Raw genomic sequence first — 24,272 nt, 5'->3', positions numbered from 1 at the left:
GTTAGTTACAGAACTGTCTTTTCAGAACGAAGAGTAATTTACATTATGGAGCAATTTCTAAATACAGTAATACAAAGTTACCAGGTAATGGACCTATGTACACAAGTCCTGTATTTCCCTAACTTGAATCTCTTTACAACTACAGCAATAGCTGAGAACAACTGATAGTTGGGTGGAAAACCACACTAGGGCTGGTACGATTAAATCGAAAATCGATTTTTCGATTGATTCCATTCCTCATTCTGTACATTGATATAAATACTGGATAATAGATTCAATAATTACATTTTTGTAATGTGCATAGTTAATAACATTGTTTAAGTTTATCAATGAAACTGCAAAACGCCCTGCCTTGCTATTTACAGTATTTCTGCCAAACAAGCAGTGGGTGTGCTCTTCTTTTCCTGCTCGTCTTAAACTAGCATCTGATTTGCTGGTCCCATCTTGCCACCGAATCAGTTTTGAAAATGTAAGTGCACCCCTCTGTGTTTTGACTGTATAAACAAAACAAAAAAAGAAAGTGTGCCATCTAGTGTACAGAGCAGGACGACAGGCTTGTGTTCCTGGCAAACAGCCTGTAAACAAATTGTGCACATTGAAGAGAACTGACTGTATATAGTTTTGCACTTTGGAGTTTGAAAGTGAGCTGTTATATAATGAATATTTAACAATATTCAGTAACATGAAAAATAAATAAACAACAGTGATATTAAATGCAATTTTGAAGTAGGATCAGCTAGTGGGTATGCATGTTGTGATAAGTAAATCAGTGTATTATTATGGTCTGTTAGGCAGGGATCTCCACACTGCATGTTTCACAGATAGTGAAGGTTAGGTTGTATGGTATTAACAAGATGCAGTGTGTGATGCTGCAGCGTCACTGAATATAACAGTTTTCATAAACTCATGTCTAGTTTATATAGATTACATTCCAAAGTATTGTAATCTGTTTGGAATAAATATTTTAGTAACACCCCTGTAGTATGTTAAACTTGCTTTAAGCTTTTGCTAATGTTGATTGTCATCAATAGTTACTTGAATGATTAGATTTAGTGTACCCAATTAATCGATTGCCAATTTTGAGGCTTAACTGGCCCTAAACTACACCATGTTTTACAGCTGTGGAGTTTACTACAGAAAAATATAATCACAGCTTTAGAATCACACACTTTTCCAATTTCACTATTTTAAATCTTATAATACTTTTAAGTATTTAAAGTAATAAACAGTCCTGCAAAATAGATTTAAAACTGGGCATCTGCAGTGCCAAAAGTTAAAATTCAATTTAGCAAATTGATCTTATTTTCTTTAGTGCGTCAGACCTCAGCGAAGCAGAACCTACACTCACCCACATGTGCATCATGAAGCTGCAGGAAAATAAACTGATAAACACAAGATTAAATTGAATGATGGTAGTGGTGTGACTTCATCTTTCTTAGCAGTATTGTTTCACATGATTCTGAAGTGAAGTACTCCCAAGTGTTTTTACAGCTTATGATTTTAAGTACTTGCAAAAAAAGTTTATATAACTGCCATGAAATGTGTTTTTTGTTAAAAACATCATTGGTGTTAAGTGCTACACAGTAAATAATTGTGCTCAAAGCACCAAAAAGCAGATCGGCTGGCTAGCCTTTTTAAAAGAATATCATTGAAGGGGTCTAGCATTGTGATGGCTTCCTATAGAATCACACACTGATATTGTATTGTTGGAAAGCTGGGTGTATGAACAGAGCTCCTAGTAAGAGGCCTGAGCTCTACATTGTTAATTTACAGGTATAGTATTTCAAAAAAACAAAACAAAAAAAAAAAACACATGTTAACAATTGTCTGGTTTTCACAGGTTGTTTCTTTCAACATGTTCATGTATTATTATTTTCTTCCAGTGGATGCCAAAAGATGATCTTGCTGTGCTCAAGACCCATGGAAAATGTGGTGATGTCCTGAAACTTTTAATGGAGGAGCTCAGTGTTGAAATCCCTGCATATGACAAGTACTTATCATAAATCAACTTGGACGCCTGGAGTATGTATTAGGCTTGTAGTGATAATAATCCAATTATTTATTGACTGGGACCCCACGATAACAAGCCGATAATATTTGAACGAAGTGGAATATTCTATGAAGTTAAAAACATTTATAGTATATATAAATTTACTGTGAAGAACGCAATCTGTGTTGTTGCTTGTAAAAGTTACTGAGAGTATGCGTCTGTGAACAAATACAGGATGATGATGCAGAGATCAAGAGTAACCTGCTTTGTTAATGTATACATATTATTTTGTTTTAAATCAGTCCCAACTGTAGCAGTCTGCCTTGAACGAAACTAATAATATTTAACATTACTATGTTGTCATGTGCCGCTGTTTTACAAAGTTTTTTTTTTTTTTTTTACCTTTCCTTTTTGAAACAATGCACTGTCCGCAACCTTTTTCATTTTTGATTGAGTCTAAATGATGCTTGGTTCTTAGCTTGACATATGTGATCCAATGAAACATTGCAGGTTGTACAAATAGTTTGCCACCAGTAGAATGCAAAATTATTGTACACGAGTCGTTGCAGTAATTATTGTAGTTTTTAATTTATTTATTTTTAAAATTCATTTTGGACACTCGCTTAAACTCGTCAAACCCATATGCCCATATCTACCAATCGGTGAGGAGAGCCCAGAGTGGTTATTGGCTGTTGTTAAGTGTCAATCAATAAATCCTGTCCAGTTTTCTTTTTGAAATTGAAACAAGCTTATAATCACATCAGGAACCTAGACTGATACACACACCTTAATTGGATTTAAGTGCAGGGTGAAAGTACACAAAATCGATAGTTTCCATTGCAGGAAAGGGGAGGTTACCTCTAATGTACTGTTTGGAAAAATGACAATATAGTTGTAATCACTGTAAATCTAAGTGGCTGTGCAAAGTCATGTGTTAAAGTATATCAAAGTTTTGATTAAAATATGACAGCAAAAAGTGAAATACATTTCTGCAGCCACGGCACACTGGAAGGGACTGCTGCTTTAGCTAGCAGAAGCTGGGCCACGTAATTCATAAATTGTAACCGACAGCACATTTTATGAGAGATCGAATTATTTCCATTTGAATAGGGCATAATGTTACTTTAGTTTTCAAACCTTTTTTTTTTTTCCCTTGGACAGTGGGGTTGATTTTTTTTTTTTTTTTCTTAATTTACCTTTATGTTTACACTGGAAATGTATCAGATTTGACAGAAAACAAGTCAAAGGCTAGTGACTGCAGGAATATGAAGATTGGACAGTGCTGTATTTAAATGCCAGTGTATTTATCAGACTTTGTTTGAATAATTCATTTTTTATACCATGAAGAGGACTCATTGTTCCTTTGAACTGTTACTGTAAGGGAAGTTTATTTATTTTTAAGCATATTAACTCTAATGATCGATAATCATTGTTAGAATTTGCACAATAATCGATTTGTCAGGGTTCGATTTACAACACTAGTATGTGTGCTGCATTTATCTGTCTGTAGTTGTCTGTCTAATTGAAATCTAGCTCCCATGTAAGTAGATAGCTTTTTGTACTCGGCTGTAGTATGTGTTTGTAGTTTTTTATTTAAATTGGGTAAGTCTATTGAGATATCACCTTCACAAGAACTTGCACAGCACCTTGAGAGGCTTCCATGCGTAAAGCACAATGCAAGATTATATTGTATTGTACTGAATTGTATTTTAAATGGTAGTTAACTTTTGTTTTGTTTCTGATGATGTTTGCAGATCAAAACTGAGACCAGATGAGGAGGACAGTCACAGTTGTAAAGTGACAGCACCCCTTGAAGAGCTGGAGGTGTGTTCACAGGAGGTGGCGCATGCGAGAACGGAGTGGCTTCTGTCAGGAGGATGGTTTGGGCGCGGCTATTTCAAAGGAAGGAAAAAAGAGATAGGAGCTTAAATATGTTTAACAGTGAAGTTCAATTGGAAAGTCTCCAACATGACTGTGACAGGGCCCTGCCAGTGTAAGTAATTGTAAGTTTGGTCGCCACACCTGTGATTGTTGGCAGCGTTAGATTTAACCCCATCCCTACCAAACGTAGACTTATTTACACTGGCAGGACTTCTGTCCCTTTTTTTTTTTTTAACGGATATCTTGTGAGGTGTAGATTAATGAATTCATATTACAATATTATGCACTTTAATATCCTGATGGATTTAAGTTCCAGTGTTTCTTTTCATTTTTACAAAGTCAAAGTTTAACGGCAGGTTTACTGGGTACAACATTGGAACCTTGTATATTGTTTTATGATCTATTGTTCAAGCAGGGTGTTTCCAAGCATACCATCAACCTGTCAGCTTGCAGACTGGGGTGGTTGGCTTTATAAAAGAGGGGCTTCGATTCTAAAATGTTCAAAAGATAAACTTTCTATCCAGTGTTTTTTGAGGTTGTGGGGGCGGGCTTAGGTCGGCCAGGGTGTCCTGCACTCACCGTGCACCAGCGACCCCTGTAGTCTGGCTGGGCGCCTGCGGGCTTGCCTGTAAGCTGCCCAGGGCTGCTTTGTCCTCTGATGCTGTAGCTCTGAGGTGGCTGCATAGTGGGTCTGCAGTATAGAAAGAAGAGGTTGGGTGATGGCACACCCTACGGAGGACAGCATGTGTTCGTCTTCGCCCCTTCCGAGTCTATTAAGTTAAATTTCTGTAACCAAATGTTTCAATTTCAGACGTGTTTCTGCATCTTAATTTTTATTATGATTTTATTATTTTTAAAATTATTATTAATGGTCACCTCTCGAGTGGAATACATTTTTAATGTATTTTTTTTTTTTTTAACAATACTCAAATACGGATAGTTACCAACCTATTTAAGACCATGTACATTTTATGGAACAAAATGTTTGTAAGAAAGTTGCATACAGACCTCTGTGACAAAGAAATAATAAAAAATGCATTGCTGATCTGGCTGGGGATTTCTTTTTTTCATTGGTGGTAGATTAATTTAACAATTGTTATAGCCATCAGCTTACCGGTAAGTGTTATTAAGTTTTTGCTGGTGATGTAACGCTTTCCAGCTTTTAACTGCAAAAGCAATGTCATTTTGCCAAATAAATCTCTACAGATGTTTCTTTCCAGTTGCTAGCACCTCAGTATCTAAACGTACTGTGTGGGTAAATACTGCATGTCTGAGTTATTTTGTTAGCTGTATCAGACCTGTCTGTCTTGGTACGTTAAAATATGGAACAGAACTACGCGTTTTTCTTTAAAGTCCTTTATGCAAAACACCAAACAAATGTCGTTTTTAACACAAGGACCGTGTTGGAATGACAGTGACCAGCATAAGTATTTAGTCTGCTTTGTACTGGGTACCAGAGGCGGTACTAATTTAATATTGTAGACAAGTTGACTTTAGAATTTTACTGTAAAGTTACTTAAAATTACAGTTTCTTTCTTGAACCAGGTTGCTAATCCACACTAGCCATGCTGGAATTTCATGTGACTTTGGTCACATGACAGTGGAACATTTCTTCCCTTCTGTCTGACGTATTAGCTTCTAGCAATTGCTCACCCCGCCCCAATACTACATGAGGCCATTTCCCCGGCAAAGGAGGTGTTCACCCGGCTGTTACTGTGAGCTTTATTACTGCTCTCATGTCAGAAACCGGTAACCAGAGTTTATCTGGCTGGTTGATAACACTCAACTACCAATCGAAAGTTCTAGTAAAAGCCATTTTTAAATAAAAGGTTTATTTCTAAACAATTTAAACCCGATTTCTCTGATTGCCGCCCTAAATCGATCAATTGAATCATGTTAAACAACGGTCACCACGCAGAAGCCGAGCCGGGGAATGAAGCTGGAGATATGAAGGGCAAGAGCCCCGAGAAAAGAAAACGTGTCGTGCGGGTCTGGTGTGACGGGTGGTGAGTGGTTTTATTTATTTATAATCTTTATTTTAATTGTCGAGACAATAGTTTAGTCAATGGAAAACAAAACTGCGTTTCGTTATAATGGTTTAAAAATAGATGCCACAACTCGTTTTATATATATATATATATATATATATATATATATATATATATATATATACACACACACACACACGTCCTCTAAGATCTACAGTATGATTTAGCCCAATTCTACAATATAGATGTTATTAAATAGATGTCGTAAATGATGAATGAGGATCAGTAGTTTTGACATCATCTTATTAATTATATGCTCGATTCACGAAAGGTCCCTTTTGAGTCGTTCGATTAGTTCCTGGTGGCTAACCCTATAGACTATAAAAATTAAACGCCATTTCCCTGTAAAAAAAAAAATCTGACAACCCTGGAAGAATAGCCTCTGTTATTACAGTAATATCTAATGAGCACAGTATTACTTTTGGGTTGACCTCTACACCTATGTTACCCTTGTTTTAAAAATAAATAAAAAAACAAACAAAAAAAAAAAACATTTATTTATATATATATATTATATATATATATATATATATATATATATATATATATATATATATATATATATATATATATATATATATATATATATAACTCTATGTGTATGTATAAAATGTTTAGGATTGACTGTGTTGACCTTTTAATAACATGGCACAATGCCAGGTTGCTTGCATATCAGGATAGGTAGACAGTGGTTGGTGTTGAATGGTTTATACGTAGTAAAACAGCAAGAACAAATAGATTGGTGACACATAATTGTTAAATCTTTTGCCTGCTACTACATGTAACCTGGCATCACAGAATATGTGTTGGCATTGTACAGTTCAGGATTTGCTTCATAAAAACCTTTGCCATCATCTGATAAGACTGACTGGTAATCCAGCGCTACAGTACCTTGCCCTTTGGTTCCTTTGAGATTTAGTGATCAGGATATTAACTTGTTTCATAATTTGCATAACTTCTTTTTTTTTTTTTTTTTTATTTCTCTGTTTTCCTGCAGAGGGAATTTGATAATTGACACTCTGTTTTCACTACAGTTACCAAGCTAGATTTGCAGATGCGTGTTTCCATGGCAGATTGCTAATTTGTAGACGTGGTCTAACTTTTAAAAGCGTTTCCATGCATCCACACACACCCATCCATACAAAGTGAACTTCAGTCTGCAAACTCTAAAATGTGGAAAAGGAACTTCTTTCCAGTAGTATAAGTGGGGCTTGATGAGGTTCCCAGTGCTCAGTGCATAGCAGAGTTGAATGCATAGAAAGTAATGGGCGATGGCTGTAGTTGTTCACCAGTAAACCATTATGCTACAGTAATGTTTCACAGAAAGTGAGTGGGCTGAGCACTTACACACTACACACTGAAGCTGAGAGCTAGGATTGGAAGATCACGTGAATGCATTCGATTTCAAGGTGGGTAATTGTAGTTTAGCCACATATTCAATAATGGGATTGCTGTAGCACCCAATCCAAACTAAAGCTTTCAAGTGAAGTGAAGTGCAGAGCAGCTACTTATTGGGGTGTTGCTTATAATATGACCTGGTAAAGAGTTCCACGTCACAATATTTCTGAGCTTCCTGTTTTAAAAAGCTAGTCTTTTACAAGTTCTAAACTCCTGGATGTGAATCTTGCTTGGGTGACATGAAGATTCTGAGAATCCCACCGCTGTTATCAGGAGACTGGGACTGTGTGGAATGTCAAGAAGTTCAAGTTCAAAGCGAAAGGGTTGTCCTTCCAAGTCAAGGTGATGTTGCTTTGCAGTTTGAGTGGAAGCCAGACTTCTTTCACCAACTTGATTTGTTCTTTTAAACGAGGGCTTCAGTCGCTGTGTGTTGTTTTATACACAGCCCAGATAATGCTGTTCAGCTTGAACAGATTACTGTATTGAAGGTTACCAGCACCACAGCACTGTCCTCAGGAGAATGCCAGTCTTCCCAAAGCACTCCTCATCATAATGCTGAATTTCAGAACTCGTAAAAGACAGATCTCTTCACATCTCCGATCTCTATGCATTTTCTTAAAACCTTTTTTTTTCCCATAGGCCTCCTTCCACCCTGTTAACTGTAACACAGCTTCAAAATGAATGTTAATACTTGAATTGCAGTATTGTTTGGAACAAGCAGATGACGAGAGTTGTACTTGCGTGACATGAGCTAGTGTAAAGCCTAATTTTTGGGGGGAATAATTCTACATCTCTTGCCCATATTGGTAGGTTCCACAAGCATATTAGTTCAGACTACTACTTACACACTACTTTTGATCCATTCTAGTTTTGAGCTTTTTAGTTCACAACCTACATGAGTGTGATTTCCTGGTGCATTACTTTGTGTTTGTGCATGGCAGCCTGATTCACTGGGCACTTCAGCAGTCCGCTTTCCAGTGTCAGATTCAATGTGATCAAGCGTCTAGATCCTGATACATGGACCGAAGCTTCGGCTTACACAGGGCAGGAGTTCAGTAATAATTGGGAAAGCTGACTATCGCTGTTAGGAGCATGGCATGGTGTTCTCACCATGCTGGGAGAGTCGCTCAATGCTTGAAATAGAAAAATACATTCCACTTGCAGTAATCTGTCGCATATCCACCCATCACATATTCGTTATAAGTTTATCATCAATGATCAACCTCTTCAGGTCTCCTGCAAGCAAAGACTTGACTCGACTTCCTGCTCAAAAGACGTGCCTCGACTCGAGTCATGCAAAAAAGTCTCCATCTGACTCGTCATTGTCTTTTTGATGAAGTCAATAAACTTATTTGATTTAATACATGCAGCCCCTCTCTAACACACACAATGATCTTGTCATTTTGCACATGAACAGGTTCATGCCTTGGTTGTTAAGACCATTGCTAAGGAAATAGAAAACACCTTTTTAGCCTGTAGCAACGTTGTGTGATCATAACGTCACAAGCAGCAGGGAGACACAGACAAAAAAAGCAAAACAACAACAACATGAAGAGCACACTAAAAGTACCTGTGGTGGTGGAGTTGGGTTTTTTGTGTAATTTTTTAATTTAATTTTAGTGACTTGTTACAACTCTGCTGTGTTGTTTGTGCTCCATGTGCTGTCATTGCTGGTAGTGTCACGTGAGCTGTTCAGTGTGTTGATATGTAAATAAGTCCTGTTCGCTTGTGAAGGGCCTATTAGCGTATCGACCTCCGTCTCGATCTCCTGCCTGTCACTCGGCAGCGAATGCACGCACCCACACGGCTACTCTGTCACAAGCATTAATACCCTTTATCTTTCTAAACAAGGGATTTGGGGGAGCTCTGTAATAAAAGCTGAATCTCAAAACAATAATTGTGTGAATGTAGTAATTGTTATAGCAGTGTGTGATGGTACTTAAAACACGATTCATTCATTTGACTTTTTACAGATCCGTCCTTACTCTGGTCCCAACACAGTCAGATATGCGACGGATTACTGTACTTGCACGGCTGATGTACAAAGTAACTGTAAGCCATTACTTGCAATAGAATGTATAAATCCCTGTATGTTAGGAACGCATGCTGGTACCGCTGTGTCTCACTGAAGTCACCAGTGTTACAAGTAGCAGGATTTGCTAATGCAAAAGGAAGTGCCCCCTGTCCACATGCATTCTTTGAAAACTGCACAATATGGAAAAGTTTCTTAACTGAACAGTGTTTTTTTTTTTTTTTTTAATCAAATTTTGTTAAAGCGCTTTTATGTAGGGACAGCAGGATTACAGAGGTATTGTTGTGAGTCGCTGACAGGATTCGAGGTATTTCAGCCCCAACTCTAATGTGAATGGAATGCAGCCATGCTAGTGAATAACATGGATTCCAAAGGTTGGAGAATGTTCTGTAGAAGCGGGGTTGGAGTGGGGCAATGTTGAGTAGCATCAACAAAGTGGCAACACCCCTGATTTTCATTCTTGTTTTTATGGGAACACGTTGTCAGATATTTGGCTTTTGTTTGCATAGAAGGCTGTGACACACGTTCTGTTTGGCAGAGCAAAGTCCATCTATCCGTCTCAGCTTAGCCAAACCTGTTGGAGGTCAGGACTCTTCTTTTAACGAGCATCAGAACAGGTTCTGTGTGAGAGGCTAGACACGCGGTCCAGTTGGATCTGTTCCATTAGCACTGTAAAACTTTCCATGCCCTCCCTTTTGCACACAGTAAACAGGTAACTGGACCTGTGTTTCCAGACAACTCGTGACTGGTGTAGGATTAGACTTTAGAACAGCTGGGCTTAGGTTGCAGTGTTTTGCACACTTGGCACATAATCTTTGACCTGTTGTGTGGGTCTGTTTTCAGTGTACATTTGTTTATACAACACTTCTGTAGTTGAGTCTTGGCACACTTGCGTAATTGTAGTTATACCAGATAAATGATCGATTACAGATTAGTTACGCATTTATTTGTCATACGATCGTTCTTTTATTTTCAAACGTTTTCAGTGACCCCCCATTTGTTTGAAAACAATACAAGTTGATTTTTTAAAATTTTTATTTTTTTAAATTTTAAAACCGTATGTGTGAAATCAGTGGAGTTCGAGAAGTTTGCCCTGCCAAAATGTTGTAAAAAGAATATAGGCATTATTAAATAGGTAGGAAATGTAACATGGTACAATTATGGATGCAGAGACTGAAGGGGTTATAGTGTGATTCTGTAGTTACCTGTGATTATTGCTTGGTTATTTAGAATACGTAGAGTAAACATGTTAATGTGTGTAGTGGTTGATGTTATTTTTTAGTGTAATTGTAAGTACTTGTAACTAACTGTATTTAACCCAAGTAGCATTGTAATTGAAATTTCAGCAATCAATTTTGCTTTAATAGTAATTCTGATTGACCCCAGGTTTGTCTCATGCCCTGCAATGTTTGGTTCAAGTGAAACCATCATTGGATAATGTTTAGATATGGCACTTGTTATTGCTTGGTCTCATAGCCCTTCGAGGGAGCAAACCTTTCATTAGTCTAGTTCATTCCCTGCGCTCATCACACCCAGCTGCTTTACAAAACCAGTTCATCAAGAACAGCCTGATAAAAGTGTAAATGCAGTATCATTGTAAATCTAAAAAAACTACTTGCTTCTAAATCTTTTGTAGTCATCTTTGTATTACTTTAGTATAAATACATGTTAATTTGGATTCATATGTTGTTTTTTTCTGACTATATGTGAATGAAAAGACACACATTTGCCCATTTTCCCATTGGAAATAGTGATATTTTGAAATATCACTGTCCTGGTCACAAAAGCAAAGTTTGTGGGGAATAATAGCCATTTTCTATACTTTTGAGGCATAAGCAATTAGGAAATAACACTTACTACCCAGGAACAAAAATTTTGTTACATAGTGAATTCAAATAGCATTTTGAAGTACCTGCCAAAACACAGATTAAAACTGATCAACATGACCTTTTAGATTGTTTACCATGGGATAATGATACATGGTTTTGGTTGTGTTAGGAAACAGACCAAACATTTGTTCTTGCAGGGAACCTGTGATTGTTAACATTATAGTAGAGTGGATAATAGAGATTATTGTTCAAATGATAATGTCCATATGTGATCTCATTGGGCCAGTCAACAGGAAAAAAAAAAAACATTAGCCACCTGAAAATCCAAGATGGCGTCATTTTTCAAGATGGCAGCTTATTTTCTCCGCTCTTGTCCATTTTTGACACAGTGTTGTCCGATTTTGAACGACCTAATTGTCTATTTTATATGTGTTTGACAGTGCTGAAACTAATTCTGCTATAAATGAATGTCTCCAATATACCTTTGACATCTTTCCAATGTGTGCTTATATCAATGAATCCCATCAGCCATACAGACGAAAGGCTTACAGTTACAGATCCATTACCTAAGGAAATTAAATCTACAACCTCCTGTTACTGTTTTATATCTAACACTACTGTGGATCTGTAAAGCAGATGAGGTTCATTAGATTGCCCAGCTAGTCCTAGCACATAGTGCTGTGCAACTGAGGCCACAGCGATAGCAATCGATCAGTCCTTATTTTGTGTAGCGCCTTTCATAGTGGACCACCATCACAAAGCGCTTGTGTTGAGTATCTTTGCATCTGGGAGGGAAAGGTAGGGACGGACTTTGAAGACATTTCGAAGATGGTAGAAGGAAGATTTGACCATGGAGGAGATGTGGGCATCAAAGGAGAGGTTGCAGTCAAGAAGTACTACCAAGGCTTCGTATTGTGGGGGAAGGCAGCAGCGGACAGTTTCTGAGGTTCAGGGAGGCTATATTGAGATTCTTATGTTGAGTTTTAGATCTTATTAGAAGGAGTTCAGATTTGCTAGTGGTCAGCTGAAGAAAACTGGCAGACATCCAGGCCTTGATATCTTGAATGGCAGCCGAGAGCTGGAACATGACAGAGGAAATTCCAGGGTCGAGTTTTGAGTAGAGCTGGGTGTTGTCAGCATAGGAGTGAAACATGAGGCTGTGTTGGAGGATGAGGTGACCCAAGGGAAGCATGTAGATATTGAAGAGTAGGGGCCCAAGAACAGATCCTTGGGGGACACCACAAGTAACTTGGTTTGCCACACCACTGCGTCCAGCATAGAAAACAGACTGCATGCATCCGGATAGGTAGAAGGACATCCAGGAAAGACAGGTTCCAGACATCCCAGCATACTTTTGAAGGCGGTCAGGAAGAATGCCATGACCTATGGTGTCAAAAGCGGCTGTTCGGTCAAGGAGGACAAGCACATGGGGAGCACCAGCATCAGCATTAAGCAGGAGATCATTCACAATCTGGAGCAGAGCAGTTTCAGTAAGGGGATGCAGCCGGAAGCCAGACTGCAGAGATTCAAGCAGATTGTTATCTGTAAGATGTTCCATCAACTGATTGGCTACAGCCCTTTCGAGAGCTTTGGAGAAAAAAGGTGCGGGTTCAGGTGCGGTTACCTAACCGATATGGGGTTGGTTAGGTAGCATTTGGGACACAAAGTTATACATGTTGAGCACAGATCATTTAGCTGACAATGAACCCCATTCTGAGTTCCACAGCAATGATGTCATCAGTGTGCCCTGGTAGTGCTTTGACGTCTCTCTGTGTGACAGTGGTTTTTCTCCTGAACATTGACTGCACTGGCAAATACTTGAGCCATAGGTGAGAGTTGGGGTGAGTAATGAGGACCCATATCGCTAGTCCATCCTGAGGATGTGGCTGACTGCTGAAGCAAAGGTACTTCCTCTACTACTAAACTACTACTATACCCTTACACCTCAATTAGTAATATACTACAATTAACATTGATCGGGCCATGCAACAGGACTTATTTTACATCATTGCATCTTGAAATGCTAAAAAGGAACATTGGAGCCATTTATAGCTAGCAGAATTAGTTTCAGCAAGGTCAAAAACATATAAATAGACACTAAAACCACTGAAATTGGACAATTGTCACTGTGTCTCAAAATGACATGGAAATGAGACTATCTGTGCCAAGTTTCATGTTTGTATCCTCATTTGAACAATTCCTCCCCAAAATGATCTACTATTAGGGTTCTAATTATAATGAATTATTTAATCTGTCAAATTATTAGAAACTCGATTATTTACACTCTTTTTTTGTCATACACTTGACTGTATAGTTCTGATGTATCCTTTTCTTATTTGTTTTCTCAGTATAAGTTTAGTGCTGGCGTGTAACATGATATTTTCTATGCTATCAGCAGCTGTGGTTCACATCAATATTCCAACACCTCCTAGCCATCTCTTTGTATGAAGCTGTGCTTCTAAGACCATCTACTTCTGTACTTTGCTGCCTCTTATTTTATAGTCTAATCTTCTTTTGAAGTATTCTGGAACTAGAATGGAGTTATCAGCAAAACAGCCAGTAATGGTAGAGCCGCCAGCGTTGTACATCATTCAAACCCTAGCAAGACAAAAAACATAAGCAACTGTCTATCTATACACTGACTGTCTCGCCGTTGTTTTCAGTACTGTAGTGTGCAAATATCCGTCCAGGTGGTTCAAGCGTGCTGATCTAAAGTAATCCGATATGTTAATGAAGCACAAAAGAACTCCTTCCTGTCTTAATATAGCCCTGTTCAGTGGAAACATTCAGTGGCAAAGAGATAGGATTTCTGTCACAGTTAGGGTGAATATTGAGTCTGGTTCATAGTGATGCAGGCTTTGTGTGTGTATAATTATTAAATTTTAGCCTAAGCAAAATAGTGTCCAAAGCCCACATCAAGAAAAAATATTTCAACAGCCCATGAAATAAATAAACCACTACACCAGCGTTACACTGTCACCTATAGGAATGGATAAAGCTGCATATAATTAGGGGATTAATTTAATCCAGGAATCTGTGTTAATCTAATTATGGTAAAACATGTTACACCCCTCGTTACATCGCCACTCAAAACAACAATATACAAAACAGTTAAAAACCAAGCATTAATATCGTACTGTTCTCATACACTCATGTATTGCACAATAACACAAAGCAAATTAATTATCTACCTGCTGAAGTGGTTTTTATTTTAGTCAGCGAGGTGTTCCTGTGTGGCAGCAATGCACTAGCAAAAGCCACAAGGCAGTGATGTCAGCTCCTTGGCAACAAGCCTCCTATGTTGTTGGGAGTGGATTCTTTCAATGCAGCGGGTTTGTGCATTTGAGAAAGGAGAGGAAGACTCGTGACATTAGTTGGAGACTGAAGTTGATGAGAAGCAATTAACCTCCGCTGTACGAATTAAAACGGCGTGCTGCTTTTTATACGAAAAATGAGAAAAAAAAGCAGGTTGCATAGAGGATTTATAGTGAACCCTGACGCACCTGATAAAATGAGGCGCTGGTTCTACAGTATTTGTTATTAGCCAATTTGTTTTTCTATGGGTCTCACGCGATCTAGCGGGTTTATATTGGACCCCGACACCTGCGTTATATCAAGTGTGTGGTGTGTTATGTAACGTGATCTGGTATGTGTTAGATTGAAAATGTGGTCGATTTTTTTCATGGAAAAGCGGAACAGCTCAGTTGTAAATACAATTAAATCGCATAATTGTCTTGGATGTCAAGGAGGTCCCGAGCACAAGCAGGCATATCCAATGCATGTGCATGCTAGTACTGTACATTGCATTCACAAACAACCATAGCAAATAGTACTAACTGCATCTGTCTGTGTTGACAGTTCCTTTAGCCCCAAGAAAACATCAGTGCATTTTAACCTTAACATGTCTGAACTCTTGAAACTATAGTATTGAAGTCTTTTTTTTTTTTTTTTTTTTTTTGCATTTCAGCTACGACATGGTACATTATGGGCACTCTAACCAGCTACGCCAGGCACATGCCATGGGTGACTACCTCATTGTTGGAGTGCATACAGATGGTAAGTCAAACACTAATGCGATCTTCTTTTAAATACCAGATACAAATATGGTGTGACTCCCCCTTTACTAATGATGCCAGGTGGTGAGAGCAGATAACTGGCTGCAAACATGGCATTTTGCTTAAGCTTATGTTTAATTAAATGCTCTAGCAATGGTGCCAGTTGGCTGTGTGTTATATGTAAATCTGTACTGTGGCAGTGCTTTGTTATCGATCACAAAAACACCATTGTCCAGTCTGCTGAGTGCTTCAATTTCATCTGTCCTCCTCTGCATACAAACCCCCAGGTGTTTGGGAAGATCAGCTGGCCAGTAGTCCTACTTTCTGGTTTTGTGTTTGTTCTTTTTGCAGTGCTTGCTTTCTTGCAACATTCCTAAGCTCTCTTAGTCGGCTGGTGCCAGAGCGTGCACAAGGACTTTCATTGATACAGTATCAAATCACCTTGGAGTCTAAAGTCTGTCATTGTCAGTAATGTGGGAGCAACAGGATCTGGAAAACTAAACCACTCATTTTTAACACTGCCTTCTGTCTCCTTCCTATCTTCAGCGGAAATCGCAAAGCACAAGGGCCCTCCAGTGTTTACCGAGGAGGAGCGCTACAAGATGGTCCGCGCAATAAAATGGGTTGACGAGATAGTGGAAGGTGCCCCGTACGTCACCACCCTGGAAACTCTGGACAAGTACAACTGTGATTTCTGTGTCCATGGAGGTGAAGCGATACATCCGCATCTTCACTATTCAACAATAACCTCTCCCAGGCAGGGTTCGGGTCAGTCCCTGTTTCAATTCCACCTCCAATTTCTTTGAAAATTGGAATTGATATTGTTGTAAGTAATTTGTTGCCACTGTGAGAAGCTTATTTTAATAGAATACTGCTAATTGCAGTTTTGATCAGTGGTGTGTTAGAATTGATTAAATGGGAATTGGGAATGGATTTTAATTTTGTTCGTTGGAAATTATTTTTTTGATAAACCGGAATTTACCCGAACCCTGCGCCTGATACTTGTTCTGATGTATACTTTACCTTGTGATCTGTCATGTGATGCTTTCTGAAGATCCGTATTTAAAAAAAAAAAAAATAAAATATTATATATATATATATATATATATATATATATATATATATATATATATATAACAACTGAAAACTAAACAATAAAATAAAGTACAGTGCTGTTCAGTTATGTACAACTGGTTTGTAAGTCAATATGACAAGGCATTGCCCGTTCCACGTGTTGAATCTTCGTAATTGTGTTGGCTTAGCGTGCTGTGAACTTACTGTTTAGCTGTATAAAGGGTTAATCTTCCAACCAGATGATAGTGAAATACAAAGTGATTTGGCCCCAGAGTTTTCAAATGAAACATTTTAGTTCTGAAACGCCATTGTTTTGTGTATTGTCTGCAGTGTGACTACGAACTGCATCTCCTATGGCTGAAGTCCTGTGGGTACAATACCTCCTATTTATATAATCTTTGACTCCAGGTTGCACTGGGAAGTGTTGCAAACCTAGTGTGAATTTATTCTGGTTTCTGTGTGGCCAGGCATCTTGTTAAATCAAAACGTTTCTTCCATTCCAGATGATATTACTCTGACTGTTGATGGGAAAGACACATACGCTGAGGTCAAAAATTCAGGAAGATATCGGTAAGATTGTGCAGTTTTATTAGATCACATGTATGTAGTATTAAACTCACCTTTGTCTATTGCTATTTTCAAACTTTTATGTAGAATAGAAAAAGCAGAAATGATTATTAGGGTTGGAGTCTGTAAAGTAGAGTTCAATAATGGTTAAGCATGCTAGGCACTGTCTCGGGCTATGCGGGGTGCGAGTCTCGCTCACACATTTGCCTGTGTTTCAATCCTGGCACACCTCACTCATGTGCAGCAATGCTGTATTTCAGGGAGTGCAAGCGCACGCAGGGCGTTTCTACTACTGACCTGGTTGGCCGAATGCTCTTGATGACTAAAACTCACCACAGCAACATTGTGAGTAACATTGACAGTGTTTATATTCAGCTTTAAAATGCCACTTTTCAGGATGCCTTGATGTCCACGCCCACACTTATTCGTAGAGAGAAGAATTTGGGGACTTTTAATAAGTGCTAATAATTTCAATAATGTGCTTTAGGATAAATTGTTAATTATGTAAACAATTTTCTTAAATTAAAAAAAGTCCCTCCATTTTATAATAGCGCCAGTAATAACTTTAACCCGTGTCTTTGTAGCAAGAACTGCTTTCAGACTTTGCATTATTTCCGCAAGAGTCATGTGATCAACCAGGAGGCAGCGATTTGGAAAGAGGATTACAACAACGTCATGGCATAATGAGCGAATGCAACCACGGGGTATCTCCATTGCCCTTGTAGTGGATACAATACAGTGTGAACAAGCAAAACTATGACTGTTTTCCAGTCCTCGGACCTAATTTTAACAGCAAGCGGTAGAAATGGCACTCTACTGTGTACTGCTGCTTAGTCAACGGCTCACTGAAACTGATTTTTTATTTTTCTTCTTCTACCCTTGTAGGACAAAAATTCAGAGTATCAGCAGCACACAGACAACTTTGGAAAGGTACTTTTGTTTCTGATATTCATAGTTGTGTCTGATTATCTCAATGTATAAAACAAGACAAAGAAACATTAAGTATGTCTCCATTGGTCAAACAATACACTATTTATTATGACTGCGCCCAGCACTGTGCAGTTATCTTATGGAGGAGTAATCTTAGTCCCTTGCTCGTTGTGCTCAGTGTGTGTTCTTGAGCATTGCATTAATAGATGTCCTGCATTCTTTCCTCCCCCTGGCATGTGGCAAATTTGGATTAAACAAAGAGCCCAGCTCATTAGTAGCAGCATCTTGCTGGCTCATAAATGGATTTTGCAGACAAAAAGGCATTGTTGAGACTAAATTAGTTTTTGCAAATGTGATTTCAACAGTTGATATACCAGTGGAGTGTTTGTTGCAGATTACAGTATGTGTTGCATTGGCAAGATTTATCTAATGGATAATTCCCTTGTTGGCCACCAGGTGGAGCAGTAAGCACACTCTTGTGCATGGTCTGGTGACACATACAATGCTTAACAATTTTTATTACAAATAATTAGATGAAATCAATCCACACACATGATCAGGGTTGTTTTCAGCCCTGCTGCATGTAATCTTTACTAGCGTGTTTGTGTTTGGAATTTCCCAGAGTCCCAAAGGTCACAGTCCCTGGACTGGAGTGTCTCAGTTCCTGCAGACCTCTCGGAAAATCATCCAGTTTGCTTCCGGGAAGGAGCCGCAGCCTGGGGACACCATCATCTATGTGGCAGGAGCCTTTGACCTCTTCCGTATCCTTCTCAGTGTGCTCTTCAAACGAGGGCATCTGTGTAATCAGATCAGCCAGGCTTCACAGGCATAGCAGGACAGCTGTGCTTTCTGATTAGCTTCCCCCCTTTCTCCTGGTTCTGTCCATTTGCTAAAGAATTCTGTTCTTGCATATCTTTATTATATGTTGTATTTCTAGTTCTGGATCTCGGTCCTACTGGCTTGTTCTCTTTTTTTTTTTTTTTTTTTTTTTAAATTCAGTTGCTCTGCATTTTCTTCACAGCGTGGCACTCATTGAGGCTATCAAATTGGTCTAAGCGATGTATATGAATACCACTATTGTGTTAATTAATGAAATTAATTAATTAATTAATTAATTATAATAGAGCTGTGCTTTGTTTAAAAAGGTTCTGAGTACCAGCGTATCTCGCATTGCTTGTGAGTCTCTTCAGTGACTTTTAATTTATGTCTTTCAATGTATGCAGCACGGCCAGGAATGCCCTATATTAATTCACTGTACTCCCAACACTATCAAGATCTGTTGCTCTGGTGTGTTTCCAGGCAAGCACATCAGGGTTAAGCCAGCATGGATTGCTCCTTACTGATAACCCCATGCATCTGAAGCGCTGGCATTCTGTGTTCTAATAGTCAGACTACATGTGTGTCGATATGTACCGCTGGCTGTTTGCTATGTGTGTCCTTAATGACTCTGAAAGACATTGGTCATGTTGACTTCCTGGAGAATGTGTACAAGCAGTCAGACAAGCCTTATGTCATTGTTGGGCTGCATTTTGACCAGGTGAGCGTTTATAAAAGTATTCCAGTAATTCTGGCTGTTGGGGAGGCTGTCACTTGCAGGTCTTAGCTAAACGGTTACATGTCGTTTGATGCTGGCTGTAAATATAAATAAAAGTGCATTTTTGGATTTTGCTTTAAAACCTGAACTTTTGTAATAAAAAAAAAAAAAGGAAAGTAACTTGCTTTAAGTAAATACTGTAATATTCCCAGGCACAGGGGGTGCTAGCACTACTGTTACAGGAACTGCGGGTTGATGTAGGTGGACATGCAGATTAATTTTAAATCATTTATTTAAACATTCTCGTTTTGATCTATATAACGAATGGTCCTAAATTGAGCGTTGCAATGGTTCTTTTCTGTTGTGGTGGAAACATGTTAACAATGTTGTTTAAATTGTACAATACTTTATTTTAACTGCATTACTGTATGTTAATAGTAGACCAAAATTGCAAGAATGTCAAAGTGAAACAGGGAGCAGATTGCCCGTGTTGAACTATGCTCTACATTTTGCCTACTCAGGAAGTGAACCGCTACAAAGGAAAGAACTATCCCATAATGAATGTGCATGAGAGGACTCTGAGCGTGCTGGCCTGCAGGGTGAGTCAGCACAATTACCTTGTGTGTTCATGTATTGTTGAATCTCTAAATGGTTCTGTTGTTAGCAGGGGAGATGTTTCTACTGAACACGCAGGATTCCTATTGAATGTATCATTTCGTACATTCAAAACAAATACATAAAACTAAGGGTTCACCCGATTTATTACAGTCTATAGCAGTTATTTATGTACATCTTTATTTTACTACTGGCAGTTAAGATATTCATAAATGCAGTGGATTTTTAAATGTGTACCACACAGTCCTAACTGAGATTCCCTTCTCCCCTCGCCCTTGAAGTATGTCTCAGAAGTGGTGATTGGTGCTCCCTATGCAGCCACCGCAGATCTGCTGGACCACTTCAAGGTACGCTTTTTAAAAACTTCGGTCGGGTCAGCAAAGACAGAAAACCTAAGCGCTTCACTTGTCAAGGGCAATTACAGTATATTTAAAAAAATAGTCCCCCATACCGAAGAACCAAAGAACGGCCTGTTTTAGACGTGACCTTCAAAGTTCAGTGATTTCAGATTAGAGGCATAGTGGATTTCATTTAGTGGGTAACATGTAAGAATGGAGTTTATGAACTTAATTTCAGCCTCAATACTGGGTTTTATCTCCAGTTATAAAACTGCTTCTCGCACGTTTGCTGGCACTACTGCCCCATGCCTGATATATAATGGCAGTAGGGACTTCTGCCAAGTTTTAATTTTAAATGCAATGTGAAAGAGTGGAGATGCACTACTGTGACACTATTGAGGGTCAAGCTACAGTGTGTAAGATAGACACAGGAAAAAGGGCAGTGTGATTGCACATGCAGAGTCCTTACTATCGTCTAGAACTTTGAAACATTCAGTCATTGATAAGGTGTCTGGCTGTACTGAACAGAAACACGGTTATGAGACAGACACTTTGTCTTTGTGGATGTCCTCAACGTTGCTACTGCCTAGACGTCTCATTTTATAATCGAAAGGATAGAAAGATTAGTGTTCAACCTTTTCTGACGATTCCATGTGTGTTTCTTGTCTTCTTCAGGTGGACCTGGTATGCCATGGAAAAACAGAAGTCATCCTTGATAAGGACAACTCTGATCCCTATGCTGTAAGTTGCACAACTTTTTCTGTAGGAAAACTAAAAGAAACGTAGTCTTTGTAATACCTTGCCACCCAATGGTGGAGACAACATCAAAACCTGTGATTTCAAGAATGTGACCTAAAACTTGTTTCATCATTGAAGTCATTGAGAAAGACTTTGAAGTCTGTATTAATAATTCTGATCAACCTGAATCACATTTTCAGAAGAAAATATGTACAGAATATACAGTGTGAGTATGTACTATAGATTCTAAATCATGTTGCAGTTTTTGGATCATTCAAAAATAAAACCCAATAGCTTCAGATCTCCAGGTACTGCTATTTGTGCTTCTAACTACACTACTGTAAAAAAAAAAAAAAAAAAAAAAAAAAAAAACGTGATGACCAGCATCATGTTCGTAATGAGAACCGTTTGAGATCCATCATTTCCTAATGACTTCTGTGGACATGTCCAAGAGGATCTAGTGTTCATGAAAGTTTATCCATTTTACACTTAGATTCCCTTTTACATTTTTATTTCAACACAGGAGCCCAAAAGACGGGGCATCTTCAGGGTAATTGAGAGTGGCAATGAGCTCACCACCGACACCATTGTTGAGAGAATAATCAAGAACAGGCAAGTGCTTCTCCAGGGTGTGAATGTCCTTGCTTACAGCTGATTGTCAGCTGACCATTGTATTGAAAATTGGGATTGTCCGAGATGAATGGACACTACCGGATTTCCAATTGGGATGTAGTTTTAGTAATTTAGGAAAGGAGCACTTTTAATCCATCTGTGAGGAAGCTAGATAAAGGTGGCTTTTCGTTTTTATTTAGTCTTGGCCAATGTTTTTTGCAAAAGGGGAACCCCCCCCCCCCCCCCGAAAAAAAACAACTAAAATGCCCAAAGATCATGCCTAAAGTTTGCATATTGTTTCCTATACGGACCGGGACTCTGTTCTTCTGTTCCTGCTGTTAACGTTCCTTCCTGATTGCTTTGTTACAGGCTGCTGTTCGAGGCTCGAAACCAGAAGAAAGAAGCGAAAGAGATGGCGGTGTTTCAAGCCTTGAAGAAACGTGAGGAGGAGAAGATGAAGGAGCAACAGAGGGGTCAGGTGACCAAGGAGCAAGAGAACTGAAGAGCAACAAACCAAACTTTGAAGACAGGCGGCATCCAGATCAAGTCAACAAACAGAATCCCGAACCCCTTGTAATAGGAGTCCCGTCTCACTGGTGGACACATTGGAATCTCTATAGATGAACTGCAGCGATGGTGGTGGTCTTTTTCAGAGCATATAATCTATTTTAACAGCCAATATGAACTGTTCTTATCAATCATCTTAACTTCACTGGATTTAGTGAGCCTTGCTAGCTAACTTTGGGTGTTCTTTTTACTTTGCAATCAGCACATACCTCTTGTACTTTTCCTTAGGGGCTTTAGAAAATACAGTCCTGCAAAATTTTTGGGTGAGAGAATGCACTTTAATCGCTAGTGGAAGATGACCACTGTCTCCAAGAAGAACACAGCAATTAACGTATTAATTATTTTAATATTTGTACATTCTCTGTCTCGCCTCCATGCAGTTGTCTTTCAAAGGGTGACCAAAATTCTAAACTTTTTTTTTCTTTTTTTAAAATAAGAGCACATGTCAAATTATATTTTGAGAGGTACGTGACATAAATGATCCAAACCGAAGAAAACAAAAAATCCCTTGCATGCCTTGCAAGTGCATCCCCGTTTTTAAATATTCTTATCTTGGTCAGATCTGGGATCTACATAAAACATTTAATCCTGAACACTCATCATTTCTGATAGCACTTACTGCTTTTAATCTGAAGACATGAATACCTGCTAACCGTAAAAAGGCTATTTTTAAGCATTTTAAACTAAGCAAAAAAAAAAAGCTGGTTGTAAATAACATGAAGATGGAACTTCATTTCCCTGCTTTTTAACTAATTTATTTTTGACTGGATACAAGTGACCTCATTTCGTCTATTGGTCCATCACACTTTTGCACATTTCTTAGGATCATTCGTTATCACTATTACATGTTGTTGTTTTGTGTACATTTGTAATGTCCCTGAGATTCCCCAAAGCTCTTAAATATTTGGATAAGTCTCTTTATGTGTGTGTTTGTGTGCACGCAAGATTGAGAATTTCTCGAGCTTAAATAATGTGGCTGTGAGTCGGAAGATTGGTGATTGGTAGGTTGAGGATTTTGCCTCCTGGAGACTCGGGTTCAAACCCGGCTAATCTAAACCAAGATAAAGTACGTATCATTCTTTATGTATCTGTGAATAAAATATGTTTGCATAATACTTTGCTGATTCTTTTATTTTGCTAATGGAATTAAATATCAAAGTCTTAGCAAAATGCAAGGTCAACTTAGGAAACCAAGTTAAGCAAATACGTATTGATTAATGCCTTGAAAACACTGATGAAGACGGTAGTTGAAATGTCCACTTGACTTGGTTTGTTACTTTAAATGTCTTTTAAAATTCTAAATGATTTGTCAACAAGTTAATGTAAAGGGTAGGCTTTATACCTTCTGAATGTGTAAGTTTTCTATCTATATATTTTACCATGATAACCATATAATTGGGATATTTGTTCCAGAGAATCTCCTTGTTCATATCATTAGATATTTGGCAGATTCAGAGGGTATACATTATTCCTAAAGCACTAACCAAAACCACTGATTGAAGATTGTTTTATTTATTTAACACAAAATAAAAAAATGAGCATATGCATTTTTAATGATTGGGGGAAATGCTTGAAATTGTTTCAGAGTGAAAAAGAATGAAATACAAATCTGGCTTACACATCTGCAAGTGATTTTCAATGTATTTAAACAACTTCGACCATGAAGGCACTCCATTTGACCTGGATTTCTGTTGACTCTTGCCATAACAAACAAAATATATAATGTTACAAAGTCAGCATATCCAATTGTAGCCCAGTGTTTCCATTAACAAATGTAATCTCTATTTTTCTACATACAGCAGTGGGGCTGCCTGAAATTTCCTATCAGCACTAATAAGCAGTGATTTTAAAGAATTTGCATACAATTAATTTGTGGCATTAAAAAAAAAAAAAAATACAACTGATCTCATACTGTGCTTCTGTGTCGTCGTTGTCGTCCCACCCTTTGCGTGTGTATCTACAATCTGAATGCATACCTTATGTTGTCTTTCACTTATTCATGTGTAATTCCGGTTATATACAGTAATCTTTGTTGGTGAAACCTTAATAAATTAATATTGTGTG

The 24,272-nt window shown here is 38.3% G+C and overlaps 2 protein-coding genes across 6 annotated transcripts in view; both read left to right on the top strand.

Moving 5' to 3' along the window:
• The window catches only part of LOC121296275, an 11,754-nt gene extending 7,008 nt beyond the window's left edge, over positions 1 to 4,746 (top strand). For 2 of the 3 annotated variants that reach the window (XM_041221619.1, XM_041221618.1), the window contains exons 4-5: positions 1,884 to 1,990; positions 3,745 to 4,746. In XM_041221619.1, coding sequence (XP_041077553.1) covers positions 1,884 to 1,990; positions 3,745 to 3,919 — 282 coding nt within the window. In that variant the 3' untranslated portion in view covers positions 3,920 to 4,746. Of the gene's footprint in view, positions 1 to 1,883; positions 2,258 to 3,744 lie in introns of those variants that run through there. The other variant, XR_005947047.1, reaches the window with a different exon arrangement.
• Positions 3,795 to 24,272, top strand: LOC121296273 (ethanolamine-phosphate cytidylyltransferase-like). Of its 3 annotated transcripts, none has more exons than XM_041221617.1 (13): positions 3,795 to 3,814; positions 15,146 to 15,234; positions 15,780 to 16,001; positions 16,811 to 16,877; positions 17,135 to 17,219; positions 17,760 to 17,804; positions 18,427 to 18,565; positions 19,259 to 19,341; positions 19,860 to 19,937; positions 20,235 to 20,300; positions 20,967 to 21,032; positions 21,553 to 21,641; positions 22,011 to 24,272. In XM_041221617.1, the coding sequence occupies exons 2-13, from the start codon at positions 15,153 to 15,155 to the stop codon at positions 22,141 to 22,143; spliced, it is 1,155 nt and encodes a 384-aa protein (XP_041077551.1). In that variant the 5' UTR covers positions 3,795 to 3,814; positions 15,146 to 15,152; the 3' UTR covers positions 22,144 to 24,272. The 3 variants fall into 3 exon arrangements, with proteins under 3 accessions (XP_041077551.1, XP_041077549.1, XP_041077550.1); XM_041221615.1 differs by lacking the exon at positions 3,795 to 3,814 and adding an exon at positions 5,538 to 5,877; XM_041221616.1 differs by lacking the exon at positions 3,795 to 3,814 and adding an exon at positions 5,539 to 5,877 and having other exon boundaries at positions 15,780 to 15,941.

This window comes from Polyodon spathula, chromosome 21 (assembly GCF_017654505.1).
Source record: "Polyodon spathula isolate WHYD16114869_AA chromosome 21, ASM1765450v1, whole genome shotgun sequence".
Classification (NCBI taxonomy): Eukaryota; Metazoa; Chordata; class Actinopteri; order Acipenseriformes; family Polyodontidae; genus Polyodon; species Polyodon spathula.
This window is presented reverse-complemented; position numbering and strand designations above follow the sequence as displayed.